The sequence below is a fragment of the Acinonyx jubatus genome, chromosome B1 (genome assembly GCF_027475565.1).
Source record: "Acinonyx jubatus isolate Ajub_Pintada_27869175 chromosome B1, VMU_Ajub_asm_v1.0, whole genome shotgun sequence".
Taxonomy (NCBI): domain Eukaryota; kingdom Metazoa; phylum Chordata; class Mammalia; order Carnivora; family Felidae; genus Acinonyx; species Acinonyx jubatus.
The window spans coordinates 93655358-93673238 of record NC_069382.1 but is presented as its reverse complement, the minus strand read 5'-3'; the positions used below and the strand labels follow the sequence as shown (position 1 = coordinate 93673238).

Below are 17881 nucleotides of genomic sequence, written 5' to 3'. Positions count from 1 at the left end.
CCAAAGTAGGAGGCATCACAATCCTGGACTTCAAGCTGTACTACAAAGCTGTAATCATCAAGACAGTATGGTACTGGCACAAAAACAGACACGCAGATCAATGGAACAGAATAGAGAACCGAGAAATGGACCCACAAACGTATGGCCAGCTAATCTTTGACAAAGCAGGAATGAATATCCAATGGAATAAAGACAGTCTCTAGCAAGTGGTGCTGGGAAAACTGGACAGAGACATGCAGAAAAATGATCCTGGACCACTTTCTTACACCATACACAAAATTAAACCCAAAACGGATGAAAGATCTAAACATAAGACAGGAAGCCATAAAAATCCTCAAGGAGAAAGCAGGCAAAAACCTCTTTGATCTTGGCTGCAGCAACTTCTTACTCAACACATCTCCAGAGGCAAGGGAAACAAAAGCAAAAATGAACTATTGGGACCTTATCCAAATAAAAAACTTCTGCACAGCAAAGGAAACAGTCAGCAAAACTAAAAGGCAACTGACAGAATGGGAGAAGATATTTGCAAATGACATTAGATAAAGGGTTAGTATCCAAAATCTGTAAAGAACTTGTCTAATTCAACACCCAAAAAACCAAATAATCCAGTGAAGAAATGGGCAAAAGACATGAATAGACACTTCTCCAAAGAAGACATCCAGATGGCCAACTGACACATGAAAAACTACTCAACATCACTCATTATCAGGGAAATACAAATCAAAACCACAATGAGATACCATCTTATACCTGTCAGAATGGCTAACATTAACTACTCAAGCAACAACAGATGATGGCGAGGATGTGGAGAAAGAGGATCTCTTTTGCACTGCTGGTGGTAATGCAAACTGATGCAACCACTCTGGAAAACAGTATGGACGTTCCTCAAAAAATTAAAAATAAAACTACCCGATAATCCAGCAATTGCACTACTAGGCATTTAGCCAAGGGATGCAGGTATGCTGTTTCAAAGGAACACATGCACCCCCATGTTTATAGCAGCACTAACAATAGCCAAAGTATGAAAAGAGCCCAAATGTCTATCGATGGATGAATGAATAAAGAAAAGTGGTGTGTATACATACAATGGAGTATTACTTGGCAATCAAAAAGAATGAAACCTTGCCATTTGCAGTTTACATGGATGGAACTAGAGGGTATTATGTACACTAAGCGAAATTAGTCAGAGAAACAGAAACATCCTAGGACTTAACTCATATGAGGACTTTAAGATACAAAACAGATAAACATAAGGGAAGGGAATAAAAAATAATATAGAAACAGGGAGGGGTATGAAACGTCAGAGATTCTTAAATATGGAGAACAAACAGAGGGTTACTGGAGGGTTGTGGGAAGGGGAATGGGCTAAATGGGCAAGGGGCATTATGGAGTCCGCTCCTGAAATCACTGTTGCACTATATGCTAACTAACTTGGATGTAAATTAAAAAAAAAAATTATAAATAACCTAAAAAATAAATAAAATAAAATTTCAAGCCCACCACTACTACGTTCCCCTCATAGCAGGCCCCCCAAGGTAGGCCTCTGGGACCATGTCTGAGTTTATGCTAATGAAGTGACACAAGGGAGGAATGGGAGCTGGGCCATGCTGGAAAGTGCAATCAGGTAATTAGAGAGTTGAGGCTTTGAGCCATGTAATATAGGCCTGACTTCTTGACCTCCAGGGAGAGAAGGTAGACTGGAGATTGAATTCAATCAAAAGGCCAATGATTCAATCAGTCATGATATTTAAATTGCAAAAGTATAGTCAAATAATGTTTTATTGGATGACACAGTCATTGAGAAATATCATTAAAAAAGTAAATTTATTTAGATTCAAAACAAATCATAGGCATATAATAAAAATACAATAAAATGTCTGGACACTAAGGCTTAGGTCAGCTTCCTAGTTGGTGAACACAGTGATGTGCCAGGAGGGTGCTGCACCCTAGTTCCATGGGCAGAGGACATGAGAGTTCTAATTTTGAGATCTTACTAGATCTCACTGAATGGGTCTCTTCTTTTGGCTGGTTCTGATTTGTGAACTTTATAATAAAATTTTAATCATAAGTATAGTGCTTTCCTGAGTTCCCTTAGACATTGTAGAGAATTACTGTGGGGACACTTGTATTTGGAGCCAGTTGGCCACGAGTGTGGGTGGCCCGGGGATCCCTTAACTTGAATCCTAGTGAGGGTTCTTATTGGGGATTGTGCTCTTAATCTGTGGAGTCTGGACTAAACATGGTTAGTGCCAGAACTGCACTGTAACTTGTATACTTTCATACTATCTAGAGTTTTCTCTAATGGACTTATATTAGTTTTATAATTAAAATAAGACACTTCCATTTGGAAGAAAGAGAAATAAAATCTTGGGATTGAATACTATTTTAAAATGTAAAATCATTATCAAAAGAAATATAGAGGACCAAATAAGAGCCCTTGAGTAGAAATGTCTAGGGGAAAAGAATGTAAATTTATTTAAATTAAATTAAAAAGCTGATAAAGGCATAAAATTTTGTGAAATGCATTCTTCTTTTTTTAAAATAGCAAAATGTTATTTTGTGGGGCCAAATACATGATGGTGTAAAAAACGAAATAAATAGCAAGGTTCATTTAACAAACAGAAATTTACATTTTTTTAATAAAATGTAAATATATACTACAATTTAAAGATATTTCTAAGTTACTGCATCACAGAGCAAAACCCTATTATGATTATACTTTTGACTTTTCAGTATTATGATTAAGGGGGACAAAAAGTGAAAAAAAAGTTTTGGTCATTTGGAGCCCAATGCCAGGCTTGATTGCACCAACCCTGAAATCATGACTGAGCCACAATCAAGAGCCGGATGCTTAACCAAGTGAGCCACCCAGGTGCCCCTAAGTTGCCTGATTTTTAAAAACTCTCTACTGGCTTTCTTGTCTTCCTCTCTGTTCCACTTTCCTCCTACTGGTGCTCCCTGGTATTACATTTCAATAAACTACATGCTTTGACACCCTTTTCTCTGGGTCTAATTACAGGGAAATACAAAGAAGATATGTGCAGAAAAAATGTTTCTAAGGGAACTGATTTTATTCCATAAGCACTGGTTTTACTATCATGGAACATCCTTTCATGTGTATATTAATAGATGCCTCCTCACTAATTGTCTTGATTTCAATCTGCCTTGAGAGAAGCTTAAAAGGGAAGAAAAAAATTCATGGAAAACTCATGGAAAAATGATGGCATCATCACTTGCTCTGAAGTAAAATAATTTCTTTAAAAATTTATTTATCTTGAGAGAGAGAGAGAGAGAGTGTGTGTGTGTGTGTGTGTGAGTGGAGGAGCGGGAAAGAGAGAGGGAAGAGAGAATCTCAAGCAGGCTCCACACTATCAGCATGGAGCCCAATGCAGGGTTGGAACTCATGAACCAAGAGACCATGACCTGAGTCGAAATCAAGAGTCAGAGGCTTAACCGACTAAGCCATTAGGCATCCCTGAAAAAAAAAATTATTAATAAAATAACAAAATTCATTTTTGAATTTACCTAAGTTGTTTTCGGAGTTGCTCAATTTCCACATTTTGTTCAGTTACTGTTTTCAGAAAGTGTTGGTTAGTCTGCCACAAGAAAAAAACCAGAAACGTTCAGTATTAGAACACTTAAAACTACATCTTCAAAGACTAACTACAGGGCATAAAAGTAGAAAAAATTAAGTCATGATAATGATTAGCGTTTTTGACTGTAAAATATAACCTTGGCAATATTTCCTCACCTTTACTACATTAGTGGATGTCTGCTTCATTCAAACCATGTGCATCTGTTTTTCTATGTTTTAGGTCTTTCCTTGAATATTTGAACCTCCTTTATTCACTTAACTGCCCAGAAGGTGACAGGTGTTGCAGAATTCATGTCCCCAGTATGCTCTGGAAGAGCTCGATAACAATGACTGAAGAGAACTGGTGTGTAAACATCTCACTCTCCTCCTATGCTCCATGGTGGAATAAGTCTGAGCCTGTTATACAAAGGCTTCCAGAGTTCATTGGTAGGATTCAGTCTCAGTTACCCACGGTGTTAACTGGCATGATTCTTAAAAACCCTTTGGCTACCTTCTCTTCCTTTCCCAGGTTCACTTCCCCATTTCCTTACTGGTGCTCCCTTGTATTATCTCCTAAATAAATGACATGCTTTAGAATCATTTTCTCAGGGTTAGCCTGCAAAGGAAACTAAAGTAAGATATGTAGCAGTCTTCCAACTGTAGAAAAAACTTTTTTTAAGGAAATTGATTTTCTTCTGTAAGTGCTGGTTTTATCACAAAGGCACAGATCCCTTATCCTTATCATCTTTATCTATATGCCTTATAGGTAAAGTCATACAGACTCCAGTTACTTCATAATGCATAGTCTTGATTTCAGTTTCTTCCCATCCCAACAAATCATACATACATCTGTCCAAATGCTTCTCCCCAAAACAGTTTTCATTGTGCTTCTATCATATTCTATTCAATTTCATTGACTCCCCCTCCCTCCCTCCTTCTGTCTTTCCCCTTCCTTCCTTCCTTCCTTCCTTCCTTCCTTCCTTCCTTCCTTCCTTCCTTCCTTCCTTCCTCTCTCTTTCTTAAGAGAGTGTGAGTGGGGAAGGAGCAGAGAGAGAGGGAGGGATCTGAGGAGCCAAAGCAGGTTCTGTGCTGCCAGCAGTGAGCCCAACATGGATCTTGAACTCAAAAACCTTAAGATCACAACCTGAGCCGAAGTTGGACGCTCAACTGACTGAGCCACAGATGTGCCCCACGGACTTCATATTTTTAATACACTATTTTATTTCTTCCTGAAATCAGAATTCCATCCTGCCATCATTTATCCCTCTCACATCCTGTGTGGCCCACTTACTTTAAGACAGAAATAATTGTTTCCTTTCTATATTTTGATAAAATTTTATATGCATTTTTACAATACACATCACATTATATTCAAACATTATATTTAAAGTTCATGTATTCCTGGTGAAAATATGAGTCATTTATTGAAGACCACCTTCTCCCAGAATCCTCAGTGAATGCCACATGATTTAGTACATTCTAAGTACCTAAACCTTTAAGGAATAAATGAATGAATGTCTCCATTGAAACATGGAAGAGTTTGAAGACTGCATCTTTCTTTATTTTGGGAAGCAGACTACTGCAGACCAGAATTTAGTGGTCCATTCACAGACCATAATTTAAGAGGCCAACTATCACACACAGGAAAAGAAGGCTAGAATTATGAAAGGTGGGTAAATTATACCATATCAGAATAGTTAAAATGAACAAACTGGGTGCAGCACTGGGCATGAATCAGGAAAGACCTAATGGTTACATGTAAATAATTGAAGGGTTGACTTGAAGAAGTGAGCTTGTTCTATGTTACTCCAAAAGATAAAATCACATATCAATGGGAGGAAATTTATGAAGATTTTAGTTTTCTAATAATCAGAATTCAAAAGAACAGACTCTTTGGGGAAGTGATAAATCTCTTACAAGGAATAGCTACAGCATAGGCTAGATGATCATTTAACTGAAAAGCATTTAATGAAAGATGCCTATGTCATTTGAGGAAATAGATGACTTTTAATATCATTTCAAATTCTCCTGTCAAGCAATCTCAATGACTTCAGTCCAAACTGATTCACATTTCTGAATTCTTCTATGTCTGTAATGCACCATTAATGTTTTATTACATATACTGTCTTAGCATTAACATAATTAATGCTTGTGTCTTTTACCAGTTGGGAACACCTTAAAAATAAATGACATAGAGCAATTAGGAGAATTATAAATTGAAACTGTGAATTATAAAAAGCTAGTGTTAGAAACTAACACACTTGATTTGCTAAAAAGCCTAGTAGAGCTCAACAACTGCAACTGAATATGGCTTTGGTGTTTTGTATTTGTCATTACAAAGAAAATTAAATACTATATTAACATTCTAGAGTTTGAAGATTCATAAAGGTCCAAGGAGGCATCCCTTTCAATCATCAATCATGATTATTTCATATGTCATCCTGTTTTACCAAGTAGGACAGGAATTTATGGTTAGATGCACATTTCTCTTGCAACCTCTAACAGTGAAAGGAACTTAATATGCAATTAGCAAATATTTTTGAGTAATTTTATAGAGATGAACAAATCTCAAAAAAGAATATTATTTCACTAAGAGAACCTCTAGGAAATATCAACTACTATTATATAAATAAATATATACTTGTAATAAATAAATACAAACTTGTACTTTTACGTATCATTCACATCACTTCCATATGTTACAAAAGTGCACTGGTCATGAAAGATAATTACTTCTTGTATACTCACCAATTTACTGTACATCATAGGGACTGATTCCATTAATCAGCTTATTATGAATTCAGGAAACTTTTTTATGGAACTGCTTGATTTTTAAAGGGTACTTTTCTTCAAGTCTGATTTTTACTCAAACGTGCTCCTATGCCTATGCTCTGAATGCTCTTTGAGACATACAAAATCTTTACAATCAGTTAGCTATGTCTCTTCACATTTAGCAGTCTTGTTTGCCACCTGATAGGTACATTAAGAAAAATTCTTAAGTTTCAAAATTTCTTTTACCATTTTCCTTTATCTTAACCACCAAGACAGCCTCTTCTTTGCTCTCTCTCTTTCATCTCTTATATCCATCTTGTCACTCCTTTATCACTTTTGGCTAAAATCTATGAATTCTTGTGTCTTAGAAAATTTTTAATGCATTTCCTATGAATACTCAAATATTTGCTTCCCATGACTTTTATCATAATGATTTTGGGTTGCTTATAATAAAATAGGAGCTCTGTGGTATAAGGTAACAGAGGATTATATAATCCCTGAAATTCTAGGAGATATACTGAAAGAATGAATAATTGTGATAATAGGTTAAACTACTGATTTCATGCAGAAATATGATTTCCTGATTATGGATATTAGTCATTTAGTTCTGGAGAACTTTTAATATTATTTTTAAAATGTCTAAGAAGTATATCATCAAAAACTTTAAGTGATTAAAAAATAGAAGCTAAATAAGGCAAAATTTATTTAATAATTTTTTGCATGGTTAAAGGAGAAAATTTTGAAAGGTAGAAAAAATTAGATAACTTACTTTTGATGGCACAACTCCACTCTTAAACAAAGACATTTTCACTAGGTACTAACAAGAATTAGCAGAGTAACTAAGCAAAATGAAGAAAGGAAAGAGGAATTACCTGGGATGTCATAATTATATTACACAACAATGAGGTAAAATAAAATTCCAAGAAGAAAGGAAAAGAAAAGGAGACAAAAGAAGAGAAAAAGAAAAGTGAGAGGAGAAAAAAGGTAAAGAGTAGAATTAGGAAGGCTAATTACATTTCTTTTAGAAAAATATTAAAGGGAAATTTAGATATACCAAATAATACTGGTGGTCAATCCACTAACAAATGATCCTTAACATCCCATTATTTTTAAGAAATTGGTCTATTAGTTTATTTAACAGTTCTACAATTCTTATTATATACCTAGCAGTGTGCTACACGAAATGGTAAGAATAAAGAATGAGAGGGGTGCCTGAGCGGCTCAGTCGGTTGAGCGTCTGACTTCAGCTTAGGTCATGATCTTGCGGTGAGTTCGAGCCCTATGTCGGGCTCTGTGCTGACAGGTGAGAGCCTGGAGCCTGCTTTGGATTCTGTCTCTCTCTCTCTCTCTCTGTACCAACCCTGCTTGCACTCTCTGTCTCTCAAAAATGAATAAATGTTAAAAAAAAAAAAGAAAGAAAAGAAAAAAGAAAGAATAAAGCATAAGTCATACTCTTGAGAAGCTCACAGCCTAGAATACTCTCAGGAGATCCTACCTAGAACCCTAAGATAACCATTAGATTAGGTGGTATTTCAGAGAGATTTTAGCTTTAGATCTCCAGTAAGTTTTGTGAATTCTGTCAGCTATTGAATGTAAAAGATAAAAAAGAGGACTGCCTACTTATCTTAATTTCACGTAACACAGGATTTTCTGTTACTGATTTTTATTAGCATAAATAATATTTATAGTGACAATTTCTAGTTTGTATAAACAAGCACACTAAATGGATACTTTCACTTACCATTTCTATGTTCTCATTAGTAACATGAAGTTGCTTGGTCAGTTGTTGAAAATTGGTCAGTTGATCCTATAGTAGGAAGGTAGAAGTGTACATAAATAGCATTCTGTACAACAGACATAACCTGTATGTAAAATTAACCTAAAATCAAGTCTAAATTCATTGTGCCTAAGTTTAGATGAAATTACTTGCCTTTCTGTTATTGTGTGAATTAACAGTTGAAGAAATAAGACAAAAACTTTTAAAAATGATTACAAAAAATGAATGTATTTATTTTTTATGTAAGACCACTATTTCTAAAAATTGGTTTATTAGTAAATAGACATGCTAAGAGAGACATTGCATAATTTTGGAAAACTACATTCAAAACCTATAACATAAAACCCTGGCACAGGAATTATTGTCCCTCTATCCCCCTTTTAAAATTCTCATGGCTTGAATTTTTAAGTTATGTCATTATCTGTTATCCTGTTAAACACAGTATGTGCAGGGGACACAAAATTGGAAGGGGCTGTTAATATGTTGGATGACAGAATTAAAGACTGATAGGTAACTGGGGAAATAAGGACAAAGTATTATTTGTAAAGTCTTGTTCAAAAAAAGAAAACTAACTGCATAGCTACAGTACAAGAATAAAGGTAAATAACACAGGACTTAGTAGATTGACCTAAATGAGGAAAACAGCCTCAAAGAACTAGATTGTATTAGAAATGGTTTCTAGATCTCAGAAGTAAAAGCCTTTTCTTTTTGATAAAATGCTATCTATCTATATACACATATCCATACACAGACACACTTTCAATTTTTTTTTTTTGACACAGAGAGAAAGAAAGAGAGGGGTGGGGGAGAGGGAGAGAGTGGCAGGGAGGGAGAATCTTAAGCAGGTTCCAAGCTCAGTGTAGATCCCTACATGGGGCTTAATTCCATGACTCTGAGATCATGACCTGAACTGAAATCAAAGGTCAGTCACTCAACTGACTGAGCCACCCAGGCGCCCCCACACTTTTGAGTATAGTTGACACACAATGTTACATTAGTTTCAAGTATACAACCAACACAATAGAGAAGTGATTCAACTTCTCTATACATCGTGCTATGGCTCACCATGAGTATAGCTACCATCTGTCACCATACAATGTTGCTATAATATCACTGACTATATTCCCTATAATGTGCCTCTTATTCTTGTGACTTATTCAGTCCATATCTGGAAGCCTGTATCTCCTCTTCACTCCCCTTCACTCATTTTTCCCATTCTCCCCGCTCCCCTTCTCTCAGAGGTAAACGTCTTATGGCTCAGACTACATATGGGTTATTTGCAAACCAGGGAATATATAGAAAAATCATTTTATAAAGTGCAAAGCATCATGTAAGCATTATTATGACTCCTTTAGGTAAAAATTCCCAATAATGCTGATGATAATAGGAACAATCTTAAACTGGAATTTGAAAAGTCCATAAATGAGAATTAAAGAAAGGCGTGATAACCAATGTATTTACATAGCTGCCTTCTCAAAACCCACAGAAAAGGAATCAGAATTGGGATTACTCTACAACTGTCAATGTTCCCAGCAGAAAAAGAATCAATGGAAGGATAAAGGAGGCAGATTTTTCAAGGAATGGATGGTCTTGTGACATGGTAAGTTCATGTCAACAGAGGTATACAGCAAAAGCTTAATGTCTACTTTGACAATATAAAAATCATTCTTTGGATAGAAAGAATGCCTTAATAATCATTAAGATCTCTTCCTATTATAAAACTCTAATCTGATTAACTTATGCTAAAACACTTGATACCTATCTTAGAGGTCACATTAAGGGTGTTAATATTTTCATCTTACATGACGTTGTCACTATATTTGAGCAGGTTTCTTCACTGGCCGTGATCTAATGAATAGTTTCTGTCTTAAGCAAGGTAGGAAATTAACAATATAAAAGTTTGGGGGTCCATTTATACAGAATCATCTTATACCTGCTTCTTAGAACTAAATACAGCTTCCACTGCTAATTTATATTATAAAACCTAATGTACAATAGGCACTGCTTTGACTAACTGTCCAAGAAATATCTAATCAGCAAAGATCTATTTAACATAAATAACACAATGGACACTTAGGCATTCCTCTTCAAAACTGAGTTTCTCCAGAATGAAGATATATAAGAAAACTATGAAAACTGATATGTAAGAAAACTATGAAATCCAAGATTACCTTTTGTTTTTGACTTTCAACTACATGAATCTGGGCCTCAGTCATATATTCCTGGTAAAGTCTCTGAAGTCTGTCCAACTCCTGAGAAGCAGTCTGCCAGAGTTCCACAGCCTGAGTTTTTTCCTATAAAACAAAAAGAATCAAGAATTCACTAAATTATTAGTAGGCTATTACACAGTACAAATGAATCATATTCTTTTACAGAATGAATTCTTATACATAAAGTCACAAAAACATAAATAAGACTGTAAAGATGGTTTAGTCGTACTATTTTTGATGATATGCACTTTGTATTTTTTTTAATCTTTTTTTTTTTTTTCTTGTCAGGGGGAAGGGCAGGGGGAGAAGGAGAAGAGACTCTCAAGCAGGCTCCATGCTGGGCATCAATGCAGCACCCGATTCCATGACCCTGAAATCATGACTTGAACTGAAATCAAGAGTCTAGACACAACCGACTGAGCCACCCAGACGCCCTGATATGCACTTGTGTTAATAACAATTTAGAGAAGAACCCAAAAGATGAAATTTCTTATGTTGAAATTTTTTTATTATTTCATAGCTAAAATTTAACTTTTTAATTTTTTTTAATGTTTATTTTTGAGAGAGAGAGACAGAGCATGAGCAGGGGAGGGGCAGAGAGAGAGGGAGACACAGATTCTGAAGCTGGTTCCAGGCTTTGAGCTGTCAGCACAGAGCCCAATGCGGGGCTTCAACTCATGAACTATTGTTGATAGTGCTGCTGTAAACATGGGAGTGCATGTGCCCCTCTGAATCAGCATTTCTGTGTCTTTGGATAAATTCCTAGCAGTGCAATTGCTGGGTTGTACAGTATTTGTATTTTGAATTTTTTAAGGAACCTCCATACTGTTTTCCAGAGTGGCTACAACAGTTTGTATACCCAACAGTGCAAGAGGGTTCCCATTTCTCCACATCCTCGCCAACATCTGCTGTTTCTGGAGTTAATTTTAGTCATTCTGACCAGTGGGAGGTGGTATCTCATTTGGATTGTGTTTCCCTGAGGATGAATGATGTTGAGCATCTTTTCTTTGCTTAATTTTTTTTTAATGTTTATTTATTTTTGAGACAGAGAGACAGAGCATGAGTGATGGAGGGGCAGAAAGAGAGGGAGACACAGAAGCCAAAGCAGGCTCCAGGCTCTGAGATGTCAGCATAGAGCTTGAGGTGGGGCTTGCACTCACGAACCATGAGATCATGACCAGAGCCAAAGTCAGACACTTAACCAACTGAGCCACTAGGTACCCCTTGAGCATATTTTCATGTGTCTGTTTCCATCTGGATGTCTTCTTTGGAGAAGTGTCTATTCATGTCTTCTGCCTATTTCTTCACTGGATTATTTGTTTTTTGGGTGTTGAGTTTGAGATGTTCTTTATAGATTTTGGATACTAACCCTTTTTATCTGAGATGTCAATTGCAAATATCTTTTCCCATTCTGTTGGTTGTCTTTTAGTTTTCTTGACTGTTTCCTTTGCTATGCAGATGCTTTTTGTCTTGATAAGGTCCCAATAGTTCATTTTTGCTTTTATTTCCCTGCCTCTGGAGACATGACAAATAAGAAGTTGCTGTGGCTTAGGTCAAAGACATTGGTGCCTGTTTTCACCTATAGTATTTTGATGGTTTCCTGTCTCACATTTAGGTCATTCATCCATTTTGAGTTTATTTTTGTATATGGTGTAAGAAAGTAGCCCAGTTTCATTCTTCTGCATGTTGCTGCCCAGTTCTACCAGACCCGTTGGCTAAAGAGACTTTTTTCCATTGGATACTCTTTCCTTCTTTGTTGAAGATTGGTATATTTGTGGGTCCATTTCTGGGTTCTCTATTCTATCCCATTGATCTGTGGGTCTGTTTTTATGTCAATACCATACTGACTTGATGATTACAGCTTTGTAATACAAGTTGAAGTCCAGGATTGTGATGCTCCCAATTCGTTTTCTTTTTCAACATTACTCTGGCTATTTGTAGTTTCATACAAATTTTAGGACTGTTTGTTCTAGCTCTGTGAAGAATGCTGGTGTTATCTTGAGAGGTATTGCACTGGATGTCTAGATTGCTTTGGGTAGCATCAACACTTTAACAATATTTATTCTTCCATTCCATGAGCATGGAATGTTTTTCCATTTGTTTGGATATTTTTCAATTTCTTTCATAAGCTTTCTATAGTTTTCAGCATACAGATCTTTTACCTCTTTGGTTAGGTTTATTCCTAAGTATTTTATGGTTTTTGGTGCAGTTGTAAATGGGATTGATTCCCTGATTTCTCCTTCTGTTGCTTCATTATTGGTGTATAGAAATGCAACCGACTTCTGCACATTGATTTTATATCCTGTGACTTTGCTGAATTCATGTATCAGCTTTAGCAGGTTTTTGGTGGAGTCTTCCAGATTTTCTATGTAGAGAATCATGTCATCTGTGAAGAGTGGAAGTTTGGCTTCTTCTTTGCCAATTTGGATGCCTTTATTTGGTTTTGTTCTCTGATTGCTGAGGCTAGGACTTCCAACACTACGCTGAACAACATTGGTGAGAGTGGACATCCTTGTTATTTCTGATCTCAGGGGGAAAGAGCTTGGTTTTTCTCCATTGAGGATGATATTAGCTGTGGTCTTTCCTATATGGCTTTTATGATGTTAAGATATGTTCCTTCTATCCCGAGTTTTGTGAGGGTTTTATCAAGAAAGGATGCCATGTTTTGTTGAATGCCTTTTCTGCATCTGTAGACAGGATCATATAGTTCTTATCCTTTCTTCTATTAATGTGGTGTATCACATTGATTGATTTGCAAATATTGAACCAACCCTGCAGCCTAGGAATGAATCCCACTTGTTCATGGTGAATAATTCTTTTAATGTACTATTGAGTTCGATTTGCTACCATCTTGTTGAGAATTTCTGCATCCAGGTTCATCAGGGATATTGGCCTGTCATTCTCCTTTTTAGTGGGGATTTTGGTTTTGGAATCAAGGTAAGGTAATGCTGACTTCATAGAATGAGTCTGGAAACTTTCTTTACATTTGTATTTTTTGGAACAGCTTGAGTAGAATGTCTGGTAGAATTCCCCTAGGAAGCCATCTGGCCCAGGACTCTTTTGTTGGGAGATTCTTGATAACCCATTCACTTCTTCACTGGTCTGTTCAAGTTCTCTATTTCTTCCCATTTGAGTTTTGGTAGTATATGAGTGTCTATGAATTTGTCCACTTCTTCCAGATTGTCCAGTTTATTGGCATATATAGTTTTTCATAGCATCATCTTACACTTGTACTTCTGTGGTGTTGGTTTTACTCTCTCCTCTTTTATTTGTGATTGTATCTATTTGGATCCCCTCTCTTTTCTTTTTGAAGTCTGGCTAGGGGGTTATCAATTTTTTTTATTCTTTCAAAAAGTCAGTTCTTAGTTTCATTAATCTGTTTTACTGTTTTCTTTTGGATTCTATTTATTTCTGCTCTAATGTTTATTATTGCCCTTCTTCTGCTGGCTTTGGGCTTTATTTGCTTCAGCTTTTCTAGGTGTAAGGTTAGGTTGTGTATTTGGGACCTTTCTGACTTCTTGAGATAGGCCTGAATTACAATGTATTTTCCTCTTAGGACTGCCTTTGCTGCATCCCAAAGGGTTTAGACTGTTGTGTTCTCATTTTCACTTGCTTTCACGTATTTTTAAGTTTCTTTTTAAATTTCGTTTAACCTATTCATTCTTAAGTAGGATGTTCTTTAACCTCCATGTATTTGGGGGCTTTCAAGTTTCATAGTGTTGTGATCTGAAAATATGCACGGTATGATCTCAATCTGTTTGTACCTTTTGAGGCTGTTTTGTGACCCAATATATGATCTATTTTGGAGAATGTTCCATTCTACACACTCAAGAAGAATGTGTATTCTGCTTTATTATGAAAAATTCTGAATATATCTGTTAAGTCCACCTGGTCCAATGTGTCATTCAGAGACATTGTTTCTGTACTGATTTTCTGCCTAATCTGTCTATTGTTGTAAGTGGTGTATAAAAGTCTCTTACAATTATGGTGTTTATCAGTAAATTTGCTTCTGTTTGTGATTAATAGATTTATATAAGTGGGTGCTTCCACACTGGGGGCATATTTACAATTATTAAAACTTCTTGGTGCAGAGAACCTTTAATTATGATATAATGCCTTTTTTGATTTGTTACAGTCTTTCTTTTCAAATCTAGTTTGTCTGATGAAAGTATGGCTACTCTGGCTTTCTTTCAACGTCCATTAGCATGATAGATGGTTCTCCATCCCCTCACTTTCAAGGAGTCTCTTGTAGGCAGCATATTGATGGCTCTTGTTTTTTATCCATCTTGAAACCCTATGTCTTTTGATTGGGGCATTTAGTCCATTTACATTCAGAGTGATTGTTGAAAGATATGAATTTAGTGCCATTGTGTTTTCTGTAGATTTGATGTTCGTGGTGATATCCCTGGTCCTTCTGTAGTCTTTGCTGCTTTCCACACACACAGTACCCCTTAGGATCTCTTGTAGGCCTGGTCTAGTCATCACAAACTCCTCTAGTTTTCTTTTTGTCTGGAGAACTCTTTTTTTTCTCCCCTTCTATTCTGAATGACAGCTTTGCTGATAAAGGATTCTTGGCTGCATAATTTTCCTATCCAGCATGTTGAATATTTCCTGCCACTCCCTTCTGGCCTTCCAAGGTTCAGTGGACAAGTCTGCTACTACCCTTATGTGTCAACCCTTGTAGGCTAAGGATCATTTGTCCTTAGCTGTTTTCAGAATTCTCTCTTTATCTTTGTATATTGCCAGAGTCACTAGGATATGTCATGGTGTTGACCTGTTCTTGTTGATTCTGAAGGGAGTTCTCTGTGCCTGTTGGACTTGGATGCCTGTTTCTTTCCCCAGATTAGGATAGTTTTCAGCTATAATTTGTTCAAATAAACCTGCCCCTTTCTCTCACTCTTCTTCTTCTGGAACTCCTATGATATGGACACTCGTTTCATTTCATGGAATCACTTAGGTCTCCAATTCTCCCCTCGTGATCTAGTAATTTCCTCCCCCCTGCCTTTTTCTTTTCAGATTATTTTCCAAAATTTTATCTTCTATTTCACCTTGTCTCTCCTCTGCTTCTTCCATTCTCGCTGTCACTGTTTCTAGTTTATTTTGCATCTCAGTTATAGCATTTTTTAATTCATCATGACTAGTTCTTAGGTCTTTGATCTCTGCAACAAGAGTTTCTCTGGTGTCTTCTATGCTTTTTTCAAGCCCAGTTGTTAGTCTTATGACTGTTATTCTAAATTCTTGTTCAGATATATTACTTATATCTGTTTTGAACAATTCTCTGGCCTTGCTTTCTTCTTGAAGAAATCTTGAATTCTCTTTTGGGGAGAATTCCTCCGTTTTGTCATTTTGGCTAAGTTTCTGTGTTTTGTGTTTTAAAAGCTTCTTCTGTGTCCTGCACCTGAGTGTACTACTATATTAAAAAGGGGTCATACCCTATCCAGGCCTGGCACTCCAGGTATTTTTGGTATATGTGGTGTGCACTCTGTTGTACATTTTGGCTGCCCATCCTAGTGATCAGTACTGTGCAGAGCTCCTCTTTGCTTGTAGTGGCGGAATGTGTGGGCCTTCAACCAGATGTGCTTTAATGTTTTTGATGAAGTAACCAACTCACCCCCCAGAAAAGGAAAGAGGGTGGAAGTCTTATCCCATAAAAAGAGAAAAATGAAAAGGGAGAAAAGAAATCCAAATAGAGAATCAAAAAACTATAAGGCTAAATTCAGGGAGAGAGAGAGGAAAATAAAGAAGAAGAGAGAAGGTGGAAAAAGAACAGAATAAAAATGACTAATAATATATTATATATGTATATATAATATATTATTATTTATACACATACACACATATATATATGTATATAAGAATTGACCAAAAACAAATCAGAAACTTTGAGCCTGATTCCAAAAGAAACATAAAAGAGGGAAGAGAAAGAAAAAGAAAAGAATAAAGGAAAACAAACGGAAAAACAAACAAAAAGAAACACTTGTGTGTTGGTGCCGGGGACCAGTGGCTGTGCTGATCTGGAGGAGAGGCCAGCTGTGTTGTATCAGTCAGTCTTCCTCCATTAAGTAAGCAGTTGCCATATGGGCAGAGTTTGGTGTAAGCTGGTCTCGCCTCCACTAGGGGCCACTGAGGTGCTCTCTTAAGTCCCACTGTGTTGGTGTTGGTGTTGGGGAGAAAAATGTCAACCCCCCAATCTCTCTTCCCTGGACTGGGTATCTCAACCCACACTGTTAAGGCAGTCCTCACAGAATAGGGGAGTCAGCTTGCCCTGATCCACAGTTCCTGCACCTTCTAAGTGCTCAGCTGGGATTCATAACCCAAAGTCTCAAAGGACCCAGCTCAGTGGGACTCCTTTCCCCCATTCTGGAGTAGAGCCACCCGACCCTGCTGATTTAAAAGGCCTTTGGCTGGCACCTGCAGGGTCTCTTTTCCTTGGGGAGGCAATATACCGTCTTCACAAAGTACTCCAAGAAGGGGACTGTTCTCTCCCAGTACTCCTCTGAGATTCTACACCATGCTATGTGCTTTGGAGCTGGCTTCCTCCTCCCCAGAAGCATGAGCCAAGGCTTCCAGCTTGGTTCCACAGAAAGCCACGCACTTTTGAAATCTCCTTGTTTCAGCTTCTAAGGCTTTATTGCGAAATAGAACCTGGTACTCTCCATATTTTTTGTTCCCCAGTCTGTGGTCCAGAGAAGTTTTCCTTTTGTGCTAATTTGACATTGCAATTTCACAGCCCCTCTCTTTCTCTCCCTTTTTTCTCTCCACAGAAGGGGTTCCCTCCCCTCTGTGCCTATGCCGTTTTATCTCCCCCAATTCACATACATGTACTTGGAATCTGCCAAGCTGTCTCCCTACAACTGTGGAGATACTTCTGCCACTCTGCATATCTATTTCCTGGATGTTCAAGTGATCTGACTGAAATAGAGCTATGTTTGAGGGACAAGGAAAATCCCAGTCCCCTTACTTCTCTGCCATCTTAACTTCTCCCTCTCCAATTTCTAGTTCTTGTTTTTCAGTTTTACTGAAGTATGATTGACAAATAATCATTGTATATACTTAAGGTATGTTAACAGAGGGTTGTTTTACATATGGTCTACCACAATCTATTAAGGACTACTGAGAATTGTACATTGTGCATCAGCTTTTGCTACCTGGTTAGAAAGCATTCATAAGCTTCAATTAATTTTCATTCATTTCTATATAAATATTTAGAAATCCTGATAATACTAGTTTGAACAGAGTAAAGAGCATGCTTTTTCAAATTCCTTCCCTTTACACATTAAAAAAATAAAATCAGAGTTAAATACATGCTCCTTTATCAAGGTACATATAGCCTGCCTGATTAAATTCTCAATTTCACAAGTATAAAAATTTTAAAACCAAATTTCTAGGATATAAAAAAAGTGATTTTTCATGGATAACTATAAAATCAAAATCACAATAAAGAATTTGTAATCTCCATTTATAAATGAGGAAACTGAGGCACGTAAGTAGAAAGTAGAATGAGATTCAAATCCATACAAGTTATGAGATGCCTAGAATAGAAAATTA

General features: G+C 36.7%; 1 protein-coding gene across 5 annotated transcripts in view; it reads right to left on the bottom strand.

The window, feature by feature from the left end:
• Positions 1-17881, bottom strand: part of SCLT1 (sodium channel and clathrin linker 1) — a 216992-nt gene that overhangs the window by 152284 nt on the left and 46827 nt on the right. For all 5 annotated transcript variants that reach the window (XR_003422599.2, XM_053216972.1, XM_015071782.3 and 2 more), the window contains 3 exons: positions 10295-10417; positions 8088-8153; positions 3526-3596 (listed from right to left, as the gene is read on the bottom strand). Coding sequence is in view for 4 of the 5 variants with exons in the window: in XM_053216972.1 (XP_053072947.1) it covers positions 3526-3596; positions 8088-8153; positions 10295-10417 (260 nt within the window). In the remaining variant the exon portion in view is untranslated. The remainder of the gene's footprint in view (positions 1-3525; positions 3597-8087; positions 8154-10294; positions 10418-17881) is intronic.